This window comes from Pezoporus occidentalis, unplaced genomic scaffold, assembly GCF_034315485.1.
Source record: "Pezoporus occidentalis ecotype Australia unplaced genomic scaffold, CSIRO_AGI_Poc_V1 ctg47, whole genome shotgun sequence".
Classification (NCBI taxonomy): Eukaryota; Metazoa; Chordata; class Aves; order Psittaciformes; family Psittacidae; genus Pezoporus; species Pezoporus occidentalis.
The window spans coordinates 2,350,844-2,365,181 of NW_026915802.1; the positions used below are offsets into that span (position 1 = coordinate 2,350,844).

At 38.4% G+C, this 14,338-nt stretch overlaps 1 protein-coding gene across 39 annotated transcripts in view; it reads left to right on the forward strand.

The window, feature by feature from the left end:
- The window catches only part of NRXN3 (neurexin 3), a 1,035,236-nt gene that overhangs the window by 886,997 nt on the left and 133,901 nt on the right, over positions 1-14,338 (forward strand). For all 39 annotated transcript variants that reach the window (XM_062636166.1, XM_062636181.1, XM_062636183.1 and 36 more), the window contains one exon: positions 6,763-6,934. In XM_062636166.1, the coding sequence (XP_062492150.1) occupies positions 6,763-6,934 (172 nt within the window). The remainder of the gene's footprint in view (positions 1-6,762; positions 6,935-14,338) is intronic.

The following is a 14,338-nucleotide window of genomic DNA, read 5'->3' on the forward strand; positions in this document are numbered from 1 at the left end:
TCTGCTACTGAATGTATCCTAAACTTCTGAAACATCCTGTGACAGTGAGTTGCACAACTCATTTATGTACTGTCTCAAAAGGTACTTTCCTTGCTTAAACTGTATTACCAAATAATTATATTTGTATTTCTTTAAGTTATTAAAAAAAAAAATAATGCTGAATATTGCTATTTTATGGGGGGTTTCTATATATAACTTTGAGTGTGGTACTTTTTTGAACCTTTTAGATCTCTTTTTCTTTTTGAGACAGCCATACACAGATCTGTGTACTGTGTTTAAGAATTAAAGTCAAATGTGCTCCATTAGCTTACAACAGAGATTTTCCTTTTGTACAGTGGTCCTTTTCATTATAATTCTTGACATTCCATTTGCTTTTTGACCATGCTCAGTACTGAGCCAATCTCATCAAAGAAGCAACTGCAATAACTCCAAGGCTTCTTTCCTCAGCTGTAGATGTTCAAATCACAAATAAGTGTTTTTTCTAAAACGCATCCTATAGTTAACAAAGGATCAGTTTGAACAAGGGTATATGGCCTCACATAAAATTTTAGAGACTAGATTATAACAGTTGTCCTTTTTAGCCTTATAAATTATGTATCTGAAAGAATTGCTTCTTTTAAAAACCATGCCCCTGAGGGGTAATAATTTCTATTTATTTTGTCCTCTGTGTGTATCATTTTCTCTGATAAAGAGGTTTGCAACTTGCATTTAGTAGATCTGGTTCAGCACCTTAAAGAATCATTAACAGGCAGGACATAAAAAAAACCTTTTTACTGCTTCTTATAATAGCCCTCAAAAATCAGCCAAAATTGGCTAGTCTGTGTACTTCTTTTCACCTTAAAACTTTTTTTTTTGTTGTTTCAAGAAACAAGTATTGTAGCAGTAAAGAAGCACTGTAAAGCATTGGAACTGATTAAAAGCTCCCAAGTCAAGTGTGCTTCAGTGCCTGTCATTTCTTTAACAACATTTGCTGCTTTGTTGATTATTATATTTGCCAGGGTGGCTGTACTGATGCTTGAGATGCCTTCCCTACCACCATTATTTGGAGAAAGAAAGACTTCATCCAGTAAGCCATCCCTTTAATAAGATACAGAGTTTTGTATGCATTGAATTCTGATTTTAGACTTAGCTCCCAGTGGTATTAAAAGTGGCATTAAATATGACCAGAGAGAGAGGAACAGAAGTATCTTCATAGTACTCTGTACTGAATACAGGTTCTAATATTTCCATTTCTTAAATCCATTTATATATATATATTTTGAAAGGGCTGTCCAGCCATACATCTTACACCTTCAGTTCTCCTGGATACCTTGCTGCATTTAGCACTGTTGTGCAAAGTCCCCCTATCCACAGAAAGTGAGCAACCTAACAGCTGGACTAACATCCAGAATCAGGTTTAAGGCAAAGCAAAAATAAGAAAACAACCAGGCAAGCAAACAAGCAAACAAAACCCCAAAGGAGATCAAGCAAAAGAGACATGAAGTGGAAAAAAAAAATCATAGAGGGGTTTTCTAGAACATAGACTGCAAATCTGAGAAGCCTAAGTGGAGGGAAGCTGTTCCAGGAAGAGCAGTGCTTGGGGTTATAAAGAAATGCATAATTTTTCCTGAATTTAGAGGGTACCAGAGTTGGAGTATATGCATGTGGAACTTGGGAGAGAAGGGGGCGGGGGAGGGAGAGAAAAAAAAAAAGTAGTTTACAAAACCTTCCTACAGTGTGAAATGGCTTGTTATATTACTGAAAAAGCATGTGTCACTTTCAAATGAGAGCAGCAAAATCAGCAGTCATCTCCAAGAAGCAGTAACTAGGAGTATTGTCTGCAAGGTAATGTCTAGTCATGTTGGAACCAGCCAGGGCGGGAGGAGGAGGCAGTCTGCACAAAATGACTATTAAAAATTTATGAAGTAAAATGAGTGTAAGAAAACACAGTTATCCTGGGATTCTAGTTGGATTTGAGTTATATTTTACGAATGCCTTTTTTTTTTTTCTACATTTAATTTCAGAAAAAGCAGCAAAGATACTGGGATAAATGCTGCTTCCACTTGCATCAGTAGAATTGAGTTTCTTCAACAGAATTGATATCGATTCATACCCATGCAGCTTAAAGTAGGATTTGTCATATTTCCTGGGGTTCTCTCTCTTGGTTTTTGAAATTAAGTGCTTTCTGCACATAGGGAACAGCCATATACTTTCAGTGTGGACTATTTGAATTTTGAATTGAGAAAAAGAAGACCCAAAGGTGAACCCCCTTTCGGAGCAAACAGTACATGTGGCTGTATGTTTCCTCTCTAACAGATTCTAACCCTCAGCATTCTATGATTCTGTGTTTCAAACAGCTCATCTTACAGAATCACTGCCATTCCCATTTGACTTTCTTTGCACCTGGTCTGCTAGGTGCAAAGACAGATGTCTTCATGATTTAGCACAGCATGTAGAAAAAAAAGGCCTGACAATTTGCATGCAGACAGGCTCTAGTTCTCCTTGGGTGGAGGGAAACAAAACAAAAAACATACCTGCAAAAAGTGTCAGACCTCAGAAATGTTCCCATGATCCTTTCAGATGAAAGGAATGGGTTTTGGAGGAGTTGAAAGTAGAAGCTGAGAAAACATTAGGACCTGCTCCTCTTAGATTGTAGTTGCTGTCAGGGCTGAAGGGATTGGGATTGTCAGAATATCATAAATGTTTAAGTAAAATATAGGTGGATTTATGGGGCTTGAGAGCTTGGAAAGATAGGTGACTATCATCCCTTTGTCACAGATGAAGAATCTGTTTCACGGAAAGAGAAAAAGTTGCCTGAAGTGAAATAATGTTAGTTGCAGATCTCCTGATCCAGGCTGTAGATTAGCCCCTTTATCATTTAATAATGTTAAAAAAGTTTTGGTAACAGTGCATATAACAAAAAACTGTTGCCAGGATTCAGTGGAAGGACATGATGTAGAATAAGAGAGGTCAGGGTGAGGCCTTGTACATTCTTTTTAGTACTTTGCTTTTTTGTTCTTACAATTTTCTACAACCATTCCATTATATGATCATAATTATTTGTCTGAAGTCTCAGAGACATCATGGCAGAATTTTGTCTCCAGAAGGACTGTAAGTGAAGAAATGGTTATGTGGCTTTTGGGAGTAGCAATTTTATGGGACAAATTAGCAAAAGATAAATTCTTGATGAACTTTAAAAATCCTTTTTGGCACAGCAGCCTTAAATAGAGAAGGGGGGAAGTAAAATACAGATTGAATGCTGAGTTCACTTCATTATTTATAAATAAAGTGGCTCTCAGTTTTCCAAGGTTTAGTGCCAGCGCTTGATGTCACTTGAGGGTTTCAAAAACATTAATTAATGGTCACCTTTTTATGGACAGTGTTTGGGGCAGCCCAGTGAATAATGATGCAGTATGTTAAATACTGCATCATACATGCTGTCTGTTAGAATTCTCTTGAGCTCTTCTGGAACACTGATGTGGCTGTGGCTCTGTATATTCAGCTTTTCCCTTTTTGTAAGGTTAGGATTCATTTTTTTTTCCTCTAACTACAAAATAAACATTACAGATAGTGGCTCAAAGGTAAACCTTTCTTTGTCACATACTTAGTGGTCTTGTTAAGACTTGTGTTTTGTAATGTGGAAAGAAAATCTACTAGCTGACTGAATGAGGAAAGGAATGAAAGGTCACATCCATCATGAAGTGTTAAAGCTTAATGGTAAAGCTTATCTTTCAGATTTATAAGAATGGTAGGTCTATGGTAAATGCTGCTTTTAATGAGGTGGTGTAGCGGGGGAAAGCGGAAATGTAGAGATTTTGAAAATCCTGGATTTGCCCCATGTCTATGGTCACTGTTACTTGCTCTAAGATTTTCATTATGTTTTGCATTAACTTCTCATTTTTGTTTTGTTTTTTTTCTGCTGAGAATGCACAAACTAATTGTTGCTTATTTTCATAGTGTCTGTTGCCCTGGAAATATTGATTTCATGAATAAACTGTATCTGTGTGTGCAGTTTGGTTTCAATAGGTGTACTGTGTAATATTTTGTTTTATCCTGGTAACTGGAACAGAACCATTTTCATTACAAGCTCCTACTCAGTCCAGAGAAGAGTATCAACATCTGGCATGAAGTCGTACTTTTGCAAAACTTGTTGAAGCGTCATAGGCAGCTCAGCCCAAAGTGGGACTGAAGAGAGCTGGAACAGGCTTTTGGTCAGACTTGTGATAGTTTGGGGTTTTTTTAGACACATTTTTAAATTTCTCAGTTGCAACAAAATGTCACGCTACTTTTAGAAGGGCTGGTGGTCCCTTGACTGTGGGAGTGGGGAGCAATCTTCTTGAAAGGGTAGGGCATCAGTTTGCTCATTTCCATCCTCTCTCCGGCAGCCTGAAGGCCACTGGTACTTTGGAGTCCTCTGCTTCCAGAATCTTATCTCTTTTCCAATTTGCCCTCTTATCCATGGATTATCACTAGCCCTTTAAATAGGGTTTTTCCTTCAAGCACCAGGAAAGGGAATGACAAAAGGCGCTATCTCCTTTTCCTCAAAGGAGAGATCAAAAACGTTTTCTCCTTCTACAGAGGAGATTAGCGTTTAGCTCCTGTCCCTTTCTGCACTTGCAAGTTTTTATCTCTGCCTTGTTAAGCCTGTAGGGCTTGAAGGTACAAAGCCTCCACTTTACTGAATATCTCTTAATCCCTTCCTCTTCTATGGTGGTGGTGATCTGTTATGTTAGAGAAGGCACAGCTCTTCATTTTACCTGCTCACATTATGCCTTCACCATGGTGAACTGTCCTCAGAACAGCCACAGTTTGCAAAAGAAGGCTGATGTATTGATGACAATTGAAAAGTTATTGGAGAGATTGTCCAGGAGCACCTTGCAAAGCCACATGGAGTCAGTAGTCAGGTTTCCTGGTCAGTAGACTTTCTTTGAGTCTTTGAGCAAAAATAGATTGCTTGTTCTTTGCTAATTGCTATGCAGATAAAGATAATGTTATGGTTGCCATCAAAAGATTCACTAAAGCAGTACTGGGACACTATATACTTTGTATGTCAAAGAAGTGGTAAAGCTGTGCTAGCAATGGCTTTACCTGAGATAAATCTTGCTGAAAACTCCCTTGTTTTTAGGATAGCATGGGAGAAGAAAGGTTGATTGTTTTTAAATAGTATCTGAGTTCATGTGTCTGCTGGGAGCAACAATACATTTACCCCATGTTCTAGTGAAAAAAAGATTATTGATATCTTGAAGGGAAATCTATTCAAAGCATAGCATTGTGAATATACATGTGTGCTGCTATTCAGCGTACAATTAGCAGTCTAAAATCTACCATTATAATGGAAGGAAAATCAGGGTGCTTACTGTTACTGTGCTAAACTTCAAGTAGTTGAAGCACAGTCAAAAGTTTTTGAACTACCTCTTCAGCTACAGGACTGGTTTCCTTTCCTGGTATAAATGTTGCAGTCTGAGGACTAGGGGCAGGGGTGTTAGGAAAAAAGTCCAAAAAAAGAAGAGCATTTAGGATATAAGGAACTTGAGATGAGTGTTTTGGTATGAGTAAACTTTGAAATGTAAGGTAAAGCAGGAATCAGAAAAGACCTCTGTAAGAAATTATAAGACCTGGGGGTTTTAAGGACAAGTTCTGTTAATACCAGGAGAAGGGAATAAATCTATGAGAGGAAAATGAGGTGGCCCTCAAGTACAGGAGGAGAGGTTTCTTTCTTTGCTAAAATTTGCTAACATGAATGTACTGAAGTCAGTCAGGGTAACAGTCTTGAAGGATGCAGTTGTCTTCTCACCAAGCAGATATGTAAGGTACTAACAGATATGCAAGACAATAACAGCAACAGAATTGTCTCTTGCCCCCTTAGCATACCTTTTGAGGAGGCTATATTTGCATACAAGACCACTTACACTCTGTTGTTTTTTCCTTGATTTTTCTATTGAGACGGTTAATGAAGTTATTGCTAATTTTATAGTGTGGACGGCTAGCAAACATAACTCTTGCCATATGATACATTTTAGTTCTGCCTGTCTGCACCAGAGTTGAATCCCTGCATTCCTTTTAATTGTTTATTGTACAGTGACAGGAATTTCTGTCATTGTTTAAGTTAGTAGTATTAAATGTTTTAGGAAAACACTATGGAAGACTGCCTTATTGGTAAGGCACTACTTGGGGTGTGATGTAGGAAAGATGGTGGCCACTACTGTTTTTTGAGAATATGGGAGGTTTTTCTTTTGATTTAAGACCAGTCAGCTTCTCTCAGGTGGTCATTGGCTAGTTACATTTTTGCTTCCTTCAAAATCCATTCCTCTTGCAACTGCACTCTTCCTGCTAGATCTCAGTTATTTGTTTTGGGCTAGGGGCTGCTTGTTTCCCAAGCAGAATAACAGAATGAAAGTTGTTGGGATATACAGCCTACCAGTGGCTGCATTTCAGATGACAATTGGACAAATGACTGCTAATAATCAGTAGATATGTTGCTCAAATTAATATTTATCCCCATCTCCTGTTTTTTGTGACCTGATCTACAACCTGTCTTTGATGTTTTAAGAGAACAAATGAGTCAGTACATTCAGGTGAATGCTGTAAAGGAGAGTTCAAAAGACAATGTATTGAAGCAGAGTCAATGAAATGCGTCCTGACAAAGCTCAAAATGATGCTTCTGTGTATTCTTCAGTGCTATCTACCAGCACAATTACCCATTAGGTATTTGTATCAGGGCAAGAACATACTCCTAATAGGCATCAATTTACAAGCGTTTATTTCTTTTTTCTTTTATTTTAGGAGCAAGGCAAGATTGGTGTAGTCTTCAATATTGGCACGGTGGACATCTCTATTAAAGAGGAAAGCACACCTGTAAATGATGGCAAATATCACGTGGTACGCTTTACCAGGAATGGTGGCAATGCCACACTTCAGGTTGACAGTTGGCCAGTAAATGAACACTACCCAACAGGTATATACTTTTTTCTTATTTTTCTCTTTCAGTGTATCTATACCTATAAACTAATGTTTAGTAACAACTTATGGCTATATAAATCTTTCTTGCTTCATCTCAACAATAAATTTACCAGCCTGGTGGTGCATATACTGTCTCTTGGAAAACAAAATAATGGTCCTTTACATTGGAAGACTAAGCATGCCAATTGTGTGGTATGCACACAGACCTGCTATTACAGAGGGCTCTAAGTGAATCCTGGTTCTGCAGAGATTTACAAACTTATTTAACAACAAACTTGGTTTTGCTACTTGTGGTATTTTCTAGCAATTTAAGAGAGAAAAGTTTTGAACAGAACTTATTAAAAGGAGAGGTGACTGTAACCACACCCAAGGTACTGTCTGTGTCTATATATAGATCAGAGTTGAAGTGTAAGGGATATGGAAGATTAAGTTGCAAGTATTTGGGCAGGCATTATGCTTGCCTCATTATTTTTCAACATCTGAATTTTACTCTCTCCTTTAGGTTGACAGATATACAGGTTGACACATAATCTAGCAAAAACTGACAAATTTTGACTTTAGATCAAATTGCAATGGAACAATTCAGTATCTCTTTGGAAATAATCACCCTAAGTCCACCAGAAATAATGAACTAGGGGCTTTTGAGTCACTGTCCCAGGTTTTATCCCACCACTGGCAAATCAGTACTTCTTAATACTGTATGTCACCGTGCTTAAAGGCCAAACTCACTTCAAGGGAAAAACAGATTGCTGTATGTAATGCTGACAGTGCACAAGATAGCTGAGGCTTAGTGGTGTGCCTGGTTACAAAAGGCAGGAGGACCACAAGGAAAGAACTGCAGTGATAACCACATTCTTCTTATTCACATGTTGTTGTCTAAGATCAAGCTGTGATCTTCTTTTTGGTTTCCAGAATTAAGTCTAAACAATATCCAGTTCTTCCTTTCTAGGTTGTACATAAACTGACTTGGGACAGAAGGAAGAATTCTATGATAAACATGAGGGAATTTGCTATCTGTGTAGGAGTTACCCACAAGCACAACCCAAAGTTACAAGAAATATCCTAATTGTTCATACAATGTTACAGTAATAAATTACTCCAAGGCGATAATTTCATCTCTTCCACTCACTCAGAAAGTGCACAAGAAAGTTTTGAATGTGAGTGGTTTATGCTGTACCACATATTCAACATGACACTTTGACAGTGTTTTGCTGATGTACATGCAGAAGAGTACATTTTAATAATTATCCTTATTTCTATGAAATAATTGCTTTCAAAGAACAACATGACAGACATGCTGAGTTAGATTCTAGCCATGCTAGCCATTGCTTAGAGAGGAAAGTACAGCTAGGAGTGGCTCAAACTGAGCATCTTTCTGTTTCTTCCATCAATTATTTTGTGGTAAAATACCTCTGATCCAGTTGGTAGCCAATTACAGTCAGTAAACCCCCATGAATAAATTTTCTTATTATATTACTTGCCGTACTAAGCCCCTGGTGCAAAGAAACAAAATGTTCAGCACATTTCTTTAGAGATTTTATTTAGATTTTTTTAGAGATTTTTTTTAATAGAAAATAAATCACAATCTCACTATCTCAATATCCTCTGCTTCTGTCTTGAATAAAGATGTTCCTAAGCTTTCATTAGATATGTATGGTTTTATAGAATTAGCATTAATCTTTTGGTCTGGGCTAGTGTTGAGTATATGCAGTTGTACCCCAAGGGAAAAGGACACCTTTGTATTCCAGGCACCTTTTCCCTTCTGTTCATATATTTAAATTTCTGGCTGTTTGCAGATGGTGAAGTTTTCAGACTGTCTCCGTGAAAAACAGGCTTGTGGGATCATACTGTATGTGTGTGCATGTGTCTCCCTTATTTTTGCAGTTTCTTTCAAACTGATTTTTTAGCTAAATTTAAAAAGGGGTGAAAGTTGAAAAAAAAAACCCAAGCCAAACCAAAGCAACAAAGATCCTACGTGGCATGGGAAAATAATCAAAGGAGACGAGGGAAGTGCTCCAGCCCTCCCAGAGGAAAGGACTGTGGCTTGATGTCAGTTTCTGTTAAATGCCAGAATATCCATATAATGAAGAGGCATTATGAATGCCTCAGATTCAGGAAAAGCTTCCATGAGCCAATAACTACAGGAAACCAGTCCTTATTAGTTCCATTTTCTGGGCAAGTAACAGCTTAAAAGAAGAACAAACATGAGCTTTTGAAATTAATAATTTGTTGTCTTTCACAGACCAAAATTGCACTAGCGTTCCTCAAGACCAGAGCTCCAGTGAACACCTATAAAAACCTTTGTGTTTAGGTTGCTCCATGCTAATCCAACATTTCAGCTGCAGGCTGCTGAAACTTCAATTCCTATCAAACTCATATAATAATAGCTAAGAAATCTGGTCGTTTATGCATATGATCACTTAAATTCTGGAAACATGGTTATTTTCATTTTTTTAAAAAATCATGTTTGTAGCACATGCATATTTGTGTATCCTGTGTTGTCTGTAATATGAACAATTTCACCTGCACTTGATTTTCTTCACAGTGCTACAGGCTAATGATTGCAAATTTTATAAAATGGCTAAATTATCTTCCACATCATCACACATAGGGCAATCTTCAGGCTCCAGGGCTGCATTCTGAATGGCATTTCCATGCTCCTCTCTGAATTTTATTACCTATAGAAGGATTATACATTACGCTCATAATTACTTGCTCAATGGAAAATACAAATAAAAGCGGGGTATCCATTAAAGGAGCAAAGAGGGAGAATATTGGCTTTCCTTAAAACACAGTCCTCAGTTAAATTGAAATCAAGTGAAACTAGCCCAATGGGACCAAAAGACTCCAAAGCTGTATTTTTGCAACTTCAAATAAAAGGTAAGGAAGTGGAAGGAAAATGGAAAAGCAACAAACTTTCAATTCAGGCACTGACATTTTGGTTTTTTATAGCATCCAACTGAATATCAGTCAGCTGCAATATAAGCCTTGTTCTTTCTTGTGAGGAAAAGGGTTAGAGAGAAATGGTAAAGGAGTGAATTAACTTGGAGCTAAGGTTGCCTAAACTTTGAGACAAATAATTCCAATCATTAGGAATGATCTCTCACCATTCGTACAATTCAAATCCTGCCAGTAAGACTGAACAGTGGCCCAGTATATGTATCTGAGACAAAGCTCCTGAGAACTGGGTGATGGCAAATAGCAGCATTAGCACTGGGGCTGTTAGCTGCAAATTCAGATGTCATGGTCTAGTTCAGCCAAAACCATTGAGTTATTAATGATTTATTAGCATTAGTTTTGCCCTTTTTCTTCTCCCTCAAGTACACAGTAAGGAGATGGGCTTTTCCATAGGCTGTACTGATCCCTGATGCTTGTTTCATGAAGCTGGTCTCCATAGTGTATTTCTTAGTCAGGGGATCCACCTTTTGCTACGCCCTAAAGTACAGTTTTCCATTACTACTTCCCATATGTTGTCTCACGTACCTTCACCCTTTGGTGTATATACCATATAACAGGTTGTGCTTTGTCACTGTCATTTGCTTGCCTTTTTTTTTTTGGCTGAGACCCTTTTCTATATCTAAATAAATCTTCTTAATGGTGAAGTAGGAGAACCTACTACATCATTTTGGTAGGATCATTTTGGACCAAGAGTTCAGTAAGAGGAAGCATTTGACGTACTTTTGTTTCAGGTTACAGAAAAATCCATCAAATTTGAGGCACTTTACAGTGGGATCAAGTCAGCAATTATCAGAAGAGCTAAAAATAAATCTCTGTTTTGATACGGAGCTGGGATACCTCAGTCCCTAAATTTTCATTAATTCTTAGGAGATTTTTTTTTTCCTCTGTCTACTTTCTTGCAAAGAAATACTTCACTTATTGCAGATTATTTGCAATTTATTATTGCAGATTATTTAATCTGCAACAGATTATTATTGCAGATTATTTGCAAACAAGCCTGATATTCCTGCTCATTCATCTATGCACTTGACTACATTTTCTGCAGTAGAAAAAGCAAAACTAGGTGAAGATCAGCTGTAAAGCAAGAGTATCAGTGACATCAAAGTCTTAATTGGAGGAATGTTTTAAAGGAGAAGATTAAAGGAAGGAAAGAAAAAGGAAGGAGGAGGTTATAATTTAAAGATATACATCATTTAGCAAGAAAACTGTAGCCTGGATTTTATGACTGCATTTAAAAAATAAGATATAGGACAACATTAAACAATCCTTATCAGGATTCATTAGTTCATCCACCTGATACAGATTTTATATTTTTCCCCTTTATTATTCTCTTGATTGATCTCTCAGCCTTCTTGTAGGAGTCTCTGCCCTTTCAAACAGCATTAATTTGCAGTTCTGTTGGTACTGAATGAAAGGAAATTCATTTTCTCTCTCAAGTCCATGTCTTAAAAGAAGTTGAATTTTAGGAAAAGCTGGACCGTTAGCTCTAGACAGCAAAACTCCAGACTCTTTGACTGCTATGGCAAGTACTGTGGTCTGATAAGTGCATACCTGTAAAACAAAAGGTTGGTTCTTAGACCCTGATATATGTACTGGCGTTTTCATTCATGACAGTTTCAGTCCCAAGGACTGAACGCCCCAAACTGTTGGGGCATATCTTGTTTAAATTCATTTGAAAGGAATCTAGTTTGTATTCCCTGAGAGCATTTCAGTATGTGAAGCAAGGTGTAGCAAGTGGAGAGAGCTGGGAGGTACACCTTGGAGGCACAATCTTGAGTCAAATGAAAATGCTGATGTAAATGGATCTTACTGTAGTATACAGCTGGAGCTGGACAGAGGAACTCATTCTTTCATTACTCCTTCACATACTCATGTTGCTTAAATGGTGAAATTTTGTTTTATACCGCCTCTCATATTCTGCTCAGTGGGATCACTACCAGTAATGGCTTATGAAAACTGGACACACAGGAGTGGAAACGATCAGTCAGGAGACAGGGGAAGATGACTTCCTTTATCGGCAGGAGTGGTTTATGCTAGTTTAAAGTCTACACTGATCTGTATCTTTAGTAGTCTATGTGAGATGAAGTAATTCTTTCTCACCTGCTGTTGCCTGAAGTAAAACATTTTCCAGAAGTATAGGTGGTCTAGGTTGTCCTACCTATCTAAAATGTGAAAGACATGAAGTCTCTCTTCTTACGATATAATTTTCATTTACTTGGTGGAAAGATCCGAAATTGCCTGGTTAGTACCAGGCATGTTGTGTAAGACAAGGAAGAAACTGGCTGAGTTCCTACTTGCTTGCAAAGGAGTACTGAAGAAGCTAGCGGATGTTATGGTAGGACCTCTCTCAATCATCTGCCAAAGGTCTTGGGACTCTGAAGAGGTCCCTGCTGACTGGAAACTAGCCAATATTATTCCATTTTTAAAAATGGTGTGAGGAAAGAGCTTGGGAAATACAGACCTAGGTTATTCTAACCTCAATTCCTGGAAAAGTTGTGGAGTGTACTATACCGGGTGTTATTGAAAGGTATTTAAAGAATAATGCAAACATCATGCACAGTCAACATGGGTTCACAAAGGGAAAGTCCTGTTTAACTACTTTGATATCCTTCTATGATAAGGTTGTCCAGCTAGGACGTGAAGGGAAGGTGGTGGGTATAATTTTTCTGGATTTAGTAAAGCTTTTGATACTGTCCCTCACAGCATCCTTCTGGACAAGTTGTGAGATGAGTGGGTGTGCAGTGTGCTGGGTGAAGAACTGGCTGAAGGGTTGTGGTGAATGGGGATACATCTGGCTGTTCCTCAGACTTCAGTTCTAGAGCCAATTCTGTTCAAATTATTTGTCAATGATATGGATGCAGGAATTGAATGATGATACCAAACTTGAAGTGCTGTTGACTCTCTTGAAGCATAAAAGGCCTGGCAGAGGCATCTAAATAGATTGGAGCATTAGATAATCATTAATGGCATGAAACTGAACAAGTCGAAATGCTGAATCCTACAGGTAGGGCAGTCACACTTGGAACAAATATAAACTGGGAGAAGAGTGGCTGGAGATTAGCCCTACATTAAGGATCTGGGTGTGCTGGTCAGCAGCAGGTTCAGCAGGAGTCAGCAGTGTGCCCTGGGAGCCAAAAGGGCAAACCATATCCTTGGATGCATCAAGCACAACATAACCAAACAGTCAAAAGCGGTGATTACCCTGATGTATTCAGTGTTGCTGTGGCCAAGCCTCAAGTACTGTGTGCAGTTCAGGGCCCCACAATTTCAGGATGTGAAGGTCCTTGAATGTGTCCAGAAGAAGGCAACAGGGCTGGAAGGCATGTCCTATGGGGAGTGGCTGGTGACTCTGGGGTTGTCTAGTTTGGAGAAATGGAGGCTGAGAGGCAATCTCATTACTGTCTACAGCTTCCTGAGGAGGATAACTGGAAGGAGGTGATCTCTTCTCCCTGGTATCCAGTGATAGGACACCTGGGAATGGTTCAAAACTGCATCAAGGGAGGTTCAGAGTGGGCATTAGGAAGCATTTCTTTATTGAGAGAGTGGTCAAACATTGGAACAAGGTTCCTAGAGAAGTGGTCAACAGACTTCACGTCTGTCAGCATTGAACATGTCTCACCTGTCGGTATCTCTAAAAATGGTTATACCCATCTCTACAAATCAAATTCCCTGAATTTTACACATTTGTGGCTACTGAACTAAAGTTCCCAGTCTGCTTTGAAACAGGTCATTTCTTGTTCTACTCAAGCCATTCCTCACCTTTCCCTTGATACTCTCAATCTCCTTCCACAAGTGGCATGATATTTTTGTTCAATGAAGTCCATTTCCCACCATATCCCTCTACTGGAGGGACATTTCTTCATTCTTTTGGTTTTATTTAGTTTTTATCAGCAACATTTTCCTTCTCTCCCTCTGTGATTTCCCAGCCATGAGATAAATATCCTTGTAACTTACAAGCTAAATACAATTACTGCTATCAAAACTGGAGTTTTTCTCTCCCTGTAAAGGTCTTTTGGAAGCTGATAAACTGTTCAAGGCAAACTGCAGGCTTCTGCCTAATCCTGAGATTAAATATAACCACCCAGAAGACAGCAAGAGATAATTGGGGAGGGTGGGGGGTGTGGGGGGAGGCAGGCAGGAGAGGAAGAGAAGAGGAAAAAGTGAGATCCTCTCCTGAGATATTAAGAGGACATACACAAGGCTCAAGGTTACTTGTGAAGGAATTACATAAAACACACAAGAGCTTGTTATGATGAGGAATTTCCTCAGATAATGCAGAGGTTCTTGTAGTCATTAAACACAAAATTTAGTAGAGATTTTTTTGATGTAAAACATAAAGGGGAGCTGTAGGAAACAGCTCCCAGACGTGACTGCTGATTTTTATATATTAGTCTCCATCTTGTCTTTAAAACAGCAGGTCTCACAAGGTTGCATCCAGATT